This window comes from Mytilus edulis, unplaced genomic scaffold (assembly GCF_963676685.1).
Source record: "Mytilus edulis unplaced genomic scaffold, xbMytEdul2.2 SCAFFOLD_1491, whole genome shotgun sequence".
Classification (NCBI taxonomy): Eukaryota; Metazoa; Mollusca; class Bivalvia; order Mytilida; family Mytilidae; genus Mytilus; species Mytilus edulis.
This window is the reverse complement of record NW_027268410.1, coordinates 1-10,036: the sequence shown is the minus strand read 5'-3', so window position 1 is coordinate 10,036 and position 10,036 is coordinate 1. Positions and strand designations below refer to the sequence as shown.

Below are 10,036 nucleotides of genomic sequence, written 5' to 3'. Positions count from 1 at the left end.
ACAAACACCTCGTTATCATTTAATCAGACCAAGGAGGTTATATGTCTCATATAACCTCCTTAATCACTGAGACAAACAAACGAAACTGATAATTATAATCTAAGACTACTGTGATTACAATATATATATATAATATATTATATTATGTTGTGTTTATTTGTGGTCATTCAGGTCACAATTGTTTGTCGGTATTTAGCTAACAAGTGCTGCGCATGACTTTTAAATGGTTCTGGGGACGTATTCCGGTGCTGCATTCGAACGGTTCTGTGACCGTACCGGCTGCCGTATACTGATGAGTTGAGAACAATTATCCTCGGCACAACATGGCGTCATCCTCGAAACCTAAACGCAAACGCCAACGGCACAGCTCAAATTCAGAAGATGATCCACTGTGGACAAATAGATTAGATGGCGATTATTATTCCGCATCAAGCGATAAGAAGAAGAAATTAACTGCACTGAGTAGTTACATTCCGCGTGAAACAAGTGATTGGACGATGAGCGAACTAGAAAATCTTCAGATTAATTGGAACTGGATCGACCCATCCACGAAGAGCATTGATGAATTTTTCGACATGTTTTCAAATATAAATGCAGGTTTGCCACCCCTCGATGCAGATTTAATCAAGATGATGGATTATTTGAATGCTAACTTGACATTTGACACAAGTGTCAAAGAACTTGAACAGGAAAATTATGTTAAAGTTAGAGAATATCTTGTTAAAAACTTTCTTCCCAAAGTTGATGCTGATTCAGATGAACACCATGATGATGAAGAGTTGATGAAAACTGTGGGTAGTAGTTCCAGGTAAAATTAAAATTACCATCTTTTCATTCACTACTGCAATGTCAGTCAGGTACTTCTCAAGTTCTTGTAGCTTTCATGTCAATCGGGCCCTTAGTCGATCCGCCCCAATATAAAAAAATATTTATAGGGAATAAAAATTAAGATACGATGCAGTCTTGTAACTCCGCCCATCTAAGGCTTTGATCGTGTATATTTCTTCTTTATTATATAAAAATTGCATCAAATTTGATTTGAATCTATTCACTGAAAACTCAATGTTACGTACATTTTTTACTATCTTATTTCCGCAATCATATATCTGAAAAGATTTGAAAATCAATCAGACAAATGGGTCACCTCTGTTTTCACAGAAGTGTGGTTGTCCGGTAAGTCCGTCCATGCGTAGTAAACATGTATGGATGACAGGTTTATCATCATGATCATATATTAACGAACTAGAACTTAAGGAAATGATGTTTTATCATGTTTATAAATGGACCACTAAGAAAGGAACTTTAGATGAACAAAATAAAAAAATTCAAGCCAATATGATAAAGAAATTGTTGAAATAGAAAAATAAACCAAAAATATAAAAAAAAACAGAAAATAAAGAAAAGTAAAAAATATGATTATAGATAAAGATAAGAATGTCAATAGCATGGTTAAAAGTATTTTCTTTAAAAAAATGCCCTCATTCAACATGTTCGGTATTCTGAATTGCAGTTACTTAGACACCATCATCCTTGTCAATGGGTTTAAAGTCTGTGCAGTATCATGAGTATATAGTGGTTTTAATATATAACCCAAAATTTTAATTTCAGAGTCAATATATTTTATTTTCAGTCTTTAAAATCGAAAAAAAAACCACCAAAAAAACAGAAAGCTTGTGTCAAACTTTTCCATACATCATTGTACATATTTATTAAAGATAATGGATCTTTAAGATTTTTTTTATTATTTTGCCTTATATTAAATGGCATTGTCTCCCTTTTTAGATCACCGGAGCCCAAAGGGCCCCATGTGAGCTTATGCCATCACTTGGCGTCCTTCGTCGTCTGTTGTCATAAAATATTTCAAAAATCTTCTTCTCTGAAACTCCGAAGATTTGATCCATGGTCAAACATGGCCACCATGGCTACAAATAGAACATAGGGGTCAAATGCAGTTTTTAGCTTATATCTTAAAAACTAAAGCTTTTAGAGCAAATCTGACATGGAGTTAAATTGTTCAATTTGTCAAGATCTATCGGCCCTGAAATTATCAGACAAATCGAGCAACCCATTGTTGGGTTTCTGCCACCAAATTGGTAGTTTTAACAAAATTTTGCAGTTTTTTGTTATTATCTTGAATATTATTATAGATAGATATAAGAAGAAGTCTTAAAAGCTGTACATGTATTTCATGCTTATCTTCGAAAAGCAGCAGGAAGAGTTGATATTCCTGCTGAGGTCCTGACAAACGTTATTAGAACTTCTAATAAAAGATCCAACTATAAAGACCTTGAATCAGGGCCGTAACTACAATGAGGCAGACGAGGCAATTGCTGGCAAAAAAAAATAATAAGGGAAAAAAAGAAAATGGAGAAAGTTAGGCATGCATGCAGAGGGTAGAACACATCCTTGCATTTTAACATCAAGAATTAAGTAATGCATACTTCGAATAGTAATTTATGTTGACGTGCAGCTTCTGTACTTTTATTTCAACGTAATATCTCTGTATCTGATTACCATCGCCAGTAAACCGGCATTTGGTTCTGTAATTATTTATTTCCCGTTAAAATGAATTATTGATAATGGATATTTCCAACATTATCAGTTCGCAAAGTAAATCAAAATTAAAATAGTTTGAATTCTTCACCTTGCTCAGTTAATATTATTAAAGAAGCATTCACAGATCACACATGAATACCTAAACACCCCACAATTTGTATGTAGTTCTCTTTCAAATAAAATGAAGATTTGAGGCATTTTCAAATGTTTTGCTACAAACCTGGCTGCTATTCGAAAACAAAACATTTATTTTGGATGGATGGAGGATTTGTTTGGTTTAACGGCAAATACATGAAGTAGGCTTTCTTTTAGCTATATATAGAGAGCAAGTTACAAAATGTATGTGATTATTCCATTCAAATGTTAAAAGGACAGGACAAGACCTTGGCAGAATGACAATTTGATTGCTTGATACTTTGAATTTCCATGGAGTATTGTGGGAATACTTTGGGCTTGTGAAATAAAGACGGTCGCACAATTAACCATGGTAAAGGTGACTAGAGAGTATTTAATTTTTATCATTATTGATTGGGTGTAATAAAATTGAGAATGGAAATGTGGAATGTGTCAAAGAGACAACAACCCGACCAAAGAGCAGAAAACAGCCGAAGGCCACCAATGGGTCTTCAGTACAGCGAGAAAATCCTGAATCCAGAGGTGTGCTTCAGCTGGCCTCTAAACAATAATGTGTACTACAGTACACACAGAGAGGATGTAATGTCATACTCCCTACACTGTAAAAACTTGGTGTCACACCAAGAAATTCCAGCAACTCTCTCCAAATCTTGGGAGGAAACTTGGACTAATTCCTCCCTAAAACTCCTTAATTGTTTATTACCTTGGTGTGGTTTCTCCCAACAACATGATTTTTATTGCTATGATTACCTTTGAAGTGTGCCATTAGTAGATGACTACAATAAACATTTCTTGTGTTTCCTGTCATTAAATGACAGTCACAAAAATGATGAAAAGTGTGAGATTTGTTAAATTTAATCAGAGACATATTATAATCTGATTTTATTAAAGAATCCTGTACAACTTTATTTATTATAATTATATTCAGCATTTGTTCTGACAGTGTTGGTTTTTCATACCTAAGAAACATACAAAAACAAACAAAACATCACCTGTAAGTGGAGTATTATTAATAGAAAATAAAGACATATATATTTTAATTGAATTTATTCAATCGTTTTTTCTAAATTTAAATGATAAGAAATAAAGGAAGATTATATAAATATAATATATATATGTAATTTATCTACATTATTTTATTTTATTCATTATTTTTTTTTTGTATCATTACTATTATTTTTTAAACCATGTATATGGACCATAATTTGCTATTGGGCTCCGTTTCCTATAACTATAGAAAAGTGATAAAATGTGAATTACTGTAAGAAAAGTTGCAACTACATCTAAAGATGCCATTATTTTTATCAACATACAAGTGTATGCTACTCTTCCCTAGAAAAAAAAATAAAATATACGAATATCAAAGATTCTACAACCGTATTTTTGTGTCGTTTCTCGCGACCAATAAGAATAGTGAGAAGAAAATGCCCAGAACTATAAGTATTTATGTAGCAGATGTAAGAACAGTGGCGTGATTTTTGTGTCGGATTTCGTAACGCAATTTTTAGATGATGTAATCTGCTTTGTTGTAATAGCATTCTTAAAAACAATATGCAAATATGAACTCTTGCGAGATGTTCAAACAGATAAATCCAAGATGATTTACATTCTTGTTTTGATCTTCGTAATAATTAAGTAAGAAAATTACTTTATCGTTATGCGTTACATTTCACAGGAAACAGAAGTCCAGTTATATATTAAAATTGTTTTTGTCCTAAAGTTCTAATCATTTCCAGTCATACGTGAAACATGTGACTAACATGTGATAACGCCATTACGGCCGGATGTACGAAATACTAGGTCTAAACATTGTTTTTGTTTCCAACGGGATGTTAGCAAACATAATCTGTAGACTTGTTTCGTCTTGTTTAAAAGAGGAAAATACAATTGTCAAAGAGATTGCGCCGGTGGTCTGTTATTTTTCCTATGTGCATAATGTTAAATACGATCCTGTGTGAAAATAAATGCACAATGACTTGACAAAATCGACTTCATATTTGACAGACGTTAGAACACACTTTGTTTCCCGATATTTTACCGTAAATATGAAACAAAAACAATAAATATGATACAAACAACGGAGGTAACAAGATATATTTCGAACCATAATGTTACAATTTTCGGCCAGGGGGCCTCAATCGGCGGCTCCCATTAAACCCCTGCCTCGTCTGTTCCCAAGGCCTAGTTACAGCCCTGTGAATTGTTTATTTAGAGCTAATTTCCTAATGCATGTAGAGCAAGACTTTCAGGTTAGCTTACTTACTTGCTTTGTTTGTATATTGTACAATTTTATTGGGATAACGTCCAATTAAATGTAAATATAATATATACAGGTTTAACTATGCCTATATATATTGTTTGAAGATGTCAAAGCTTGAGTTAAAAGTTTATACAAACAAAGCAAGCAAGCCACCAAAGTTTTACTCTACAAGAATTAGGAAATTAGCTCTTAGTAAATTTTAATAGCTATGATTTTAATTGAATTAAGTGATTACGACCAGCCTTACTTTGGTTCACGATCATCAGACAATTGTTGAATAAACAAACCAATTACAAATGTATCTATAGACTAATGATCATTATGGTAATTACATTATTATGTGTTCCAGTGGATTGTGAATATCTATTTATCTCTTCTATGTGTCGGAATTGAATATAAACTTTTCCCAATTGTATTCTGAGTTATCATGGAAAATAACTTCATATTCATATAGAGTGGGGTGCTCATTTTCGCCATATCTTTCCATGTTTTCTTCAGTTTATGTTCAGGTCTTTATGTTTTTGAAGTATACTGATATTTCTATATGAAGATAACTTCAAATGCAAAATATTCTTAGCTTGAAAGCGTGTTTGTTTTGAGTAAAATCATCTGCAGAGTTGGATTAAAGGGTGTTTGAAATTTCCTAACATTTTGTCGATGGGAGACACATATTCGCCGTTTTGACATATCTATTTAAAACCAAATAACTGCAGCTTTTAACTTTATTTATCAAATAAATTTCATTATAGACGAATAGCAGACATTTGAAAGATGTAAAAAACTGAAATTTAGGGCAATCAGTCAAACAATTATTTAGGAATGCTTCTTTGAAATCGTTTTTGTCATTCAGGAAATTGGCTGAAAATCGTTGTCCATTTTTCGGTCCTTTGCCGTAGGTGCCGAAGTTTAGTCACATTTTCTAAAATAATCATATTTGTTATAAAAATATGATTTAACAGCATATTTCTTCCATTTCAACCATCCTTTGAAGTTTTTACACCTCAAAATCATAAAACGGCGAAATTGTGTCCACGGCGAATATGAGCGCCCCACTCTACTAATATCGATGCTGCTTAACAAATTGTACAAATCATACTGATTACTCATTTTTGTATCGATTTAAAGTAATTCATCTGAATGTTTCTCTAAACATGCTAAAGGTAATATTAGGCATCCTTCACTTACCTGCTGTCACTATTCATCGATACTTTTTACAAATTCCATTTATACTGATTCAGATATGTCACAAAATCCGCCGAAGTTAATTATTCATTATTATTTTATTATAGGGCCGGATCAACTAAGGGTGGATAATAATAACTTGTACAAGTAGTACCCCTGACTGAATGTGTCAAGTTTGCAGCATTCTAGACACTTCAGCACCGAGACAAATCGTCACCAGCATGGTGACAGACATTATGTTCTCAACAACTTTGCTTTATATTTTAAAAATCACATTTTTCTAATACTGGATGTTGACTTGACAATGGTAAAACATGGACCAGAGACGGATATGTTAAATCTGTGTACGTTTTCAAAGCACGATTGCTTTTAAGAAGTTCTTCACAGTTATTTCTTCAGGAAAATACTCTAAATGAATGTAAGATAAAGGTATCAGTGATAATTTTAGCATTTTGGAAAATTTGTATGCATAATTAAACCTCACAGCTGTAAAACTGTCAGACAACTTCTTATGGGAGTTATTGCCCTTACACATGGAAATGACAAATGTTACCATTTTTTTTCCATTTTTATACGACTGCAAAAAAATTTTTGTGGTCGTATATTGGTATGAAGTCGGCGTCGTTGTCGTTGTCGTCAGAAGACACATTGGTTTTCGCACTCTAACTTTAATTTAAGTGAATAGATCTCTATGAAATTTTACCATAAGGTTCAATACCACAACAGAAAGGTTAAGATTGATTTTAGGGATAATGGTACCAACAGTTAAGGAATAAGGGGTCAAAAAGGGGACAAAAAAAACCTTCCAGACATAACTTGTGTGTTAGTGTATGGATCTCTCTGACATTGTACCACAAGGTTCCATATCACAAAGGGAATGCTGGGATTGATTATGGGGGTAATTGCCTTAAAATTTTAGGAATTAGGGGCCAAAAAAGGGGCAAAAAACAAGCATTTTTCTAGTTTCATGACAATAACTTGTGTGTAAGTGTATGGAATTTTCTGAAATTGTACTACAAGGGTCCATATTACAAAGGGAAAGCTGGAATTGAGTTTGGGGGTAATTGCCCAAAACGTTTAGGAATTTGGGGCCAAAAAGGGGCCTAAAAACAAGCATTTTTCTACTTTCAAGACAATAACTTGTGTGTAAGTGTATTGATCTTTCTGAAATTATACTACAAGGTTCCATATCACAAAGGGAAAGCTTGGTTTGAGGTTGGGGTAATTGCCCTGAACATTTAGGAATTTGGGGCCAAAAAGGGGCCTAAAAACAAGCATTTTTCTACTTTCAAGACAATAACTTGTGTTCAAGTGTATATATGGATCTCTCTGAAATTGTACTGCAATGTACCATACTATAAAGGGAAGGCTGGGATTGAGTTTGGGGGTAATGAATCATAAGGGCCACAGGTTCAAAAAATTTGGGGGAGGGATTTTTTTTTCCTTTTTTTTCCTTTTTTTTCTTTAAAATTTTCCATTTTAAATTGGTTATTTCTGATTTATATATAAAAGCAAATAATAATGATATGGTTTGAATAGGTAAATTAAAAATATCTTTAAGTTCTTAGACCACATTCATTCTGTGTCAGAAACCTATGCTGTGTCAAATATTTAACCACAATCCAAATTCAGTGCTGTATCAAGCTTGAATGTTGTGTCCATACTTGCCCCAACTGTTCAGGTTTCGACCTCTGTGGTCGTATCAAGCTGCACCCAGCGGAGCATTTTATTTACATTTATAAGTTTTCATTATTTACAGGCCCTCATTAAAATTCAAATATCTGTAATTGGGAGATATCTGTATTGTATTTTAAGCTTGGCCTTCGTGAAACGTAGATTTGACTGTCACAAATTGAGTTTACCTATATACTGAGCTAGCAACGAAATACAATACAGATATCTCCATTCTAATGCAACATATTAAAATAAATTCCATTTGATAAATATTTTGGCTTACTTCCCAAAGTTGGTTTCCGTCCTCTAACTTTAGTTTGCCTCAACCAAATGTTATAAAACTTCTACAAAAGGCTTATTACCACAAAACACAGATCAAGTTTAAATTTCAGTGGCGTCACTTAAACCGTTCTAGAGTTATGCCCCTTTACAAATGGAAAAATTGCTGAATTTTTCATTCCCGTTCTCTAGTTTAGGAGGGGCCTCAGTGGCCGAGTGGTCTAAGTAGTTACTACTGTAATCACTAGCCAGTCAACACTGAGGTTGTGAGTTCGAATCCCGCTTGTGCGGGTGCACTAGACTCCAATCTAAATTGACTAGGATTGTCAGTTTTCCTATCACAGGTCGGTGGTTTTCTCCTGGCACTCCGTCTCCCTCCACCAATAAAAATTGGCCCAAAAGCGGTGCTTAAAAGTGGCGTTAAAACACCAAAAATCAAATCAAATCTAGTTCAGGTTGCCTCAACCAAATGTTATGAAACTTATTCACAATGCTTATTACCATAAAACACAGATCAAGTTTGAGTTTTGGTAGTGTCACTTTTACTGTTCTAGAGTTATGCCCCTTTACAAATGGAAAAAATACTAGTTTTCCTTTCCATTCCCTAACTAAAGTTAGCCTCAACCAAATGTTATGAAACTTATACACAATGCTTAATACCACAAAATACAGACATGACAGATCAAGTTTGAATTTTGGTGGTGTCACTTTTACTGTTCTAGAGTTATGCCCCTTTACAAATGGAATAATTGCTGAATTTTTTGTTTCTGTTCTCTACCTTCAGTTTGCCTCAACGAAATGTTATAAAACTTATACACAATACATATAACCACAAAACTCAGATCAAGTACAAATTTGAGTAGCGTCACTTTTACTGTTCTTCAGTTATGTCCCTTTCAAGGTTACCGCTGGCGTTCTCCATTTTCGCATTTTGCAAAAAAATAAAAATTGTGGCCATTAAAATTCATCATTTGCGAAAGAATTTGGCGAAAGAAATATACATAATGATTTGATTTCATCCATCTTATTTATTTTTCGTTTTGGCGACGCACGTGTTTCAAGCATATTTTTACGTCTCAACTTTTTCATTTACGATGGTCCAGAAAAGAAAACTGTTGTTATGAAGAAATATATTCAACAGGTTGGGAACAACTCCTCAAATAAGTAACCACCTTCAATGTAATAACTATCCCTTAAATCAGGGATCAATTTCAAGTGATAAAAAAAAAATGTTTTGTTGTAAAAACCACTTCTTAGTACAAAAGGGCACATATTCATATCATTTGAAGAAACTTTTCCCAAAGAACTATACAACTATCTGGTATTATATGGTCAAAACATGTCCAAGAATTTTGTAATATTCCTGGACTTATACATGTATCTTCTTTATTTTTAAAAATAAGTGGACCCCTCTTTAAGAAAAGTTGTTCCAAATATAATGAATTTTTCCCCTTTTAAGTTAAAAAAAAGCTAAATTTTTCTTTTTACTTTTCTACAACAGCAAAATGATCCCTTGTCTGAGGGACAGTCCCTTATTTAAGGGATATCCCACATTTGGAGGGTTGTTCCAAAACCTGTTGAAAAGTAAGAAAAGTCTCTGCCTTTAGTCTTTATCCTTCAACTGGAAGGGAAATGTATATCCGATAAACTTTTGAAGATGAATCTTGTGTCCCAGAAGTCAAAATTATGATGTCTATATTGCTATTTTTATAGTATCTTTTAAAAAGTAAATGGGGGGGGGGGGGGGGGGAGTTAGAAAGAAGGAACATTTTAAACGAAAAATATATTTATGTAAGTTGGTGAAAAAAATAATTGACTCGGGGAAAACCCTGCCCTTTATAACTTTATATGATATGCTAGCGGGGGCATCATCTGTGTCCCATAGACATATTCCCCATTTATTTGATTTTGCATATATATATATGTACAGGTACGACTCAAATAGACACC

At 33.5% G+C, this 10,036-nt stretch overlaps 1 protein-coding gene across 1 annotated transcript; it reads left to right on the top strand.

Moving 5' to 3' along the window:
- The first annotated feature begins 219 nt into the window (after positions 1-219).
- LOC139507438 (uncharacterized) lies at positions 220-9,198 on the top strand. Its single transcript, XM_071295746.1, has 2 exons — positions 220-808; positions 6,241-9,198. Exons 1-2 carry the CDS (start codon positions 324-326, stop codon positions 6,263-6,265), a joined length of 510 nt encoding a protein of 169 aa, XP_071151847.1. The 5' UTR covers positions 220-323; the 3' UTR covers positions 6,266-9,198.
- Positions 9,199-10,036: the final 838 nt, after the last annotated feature.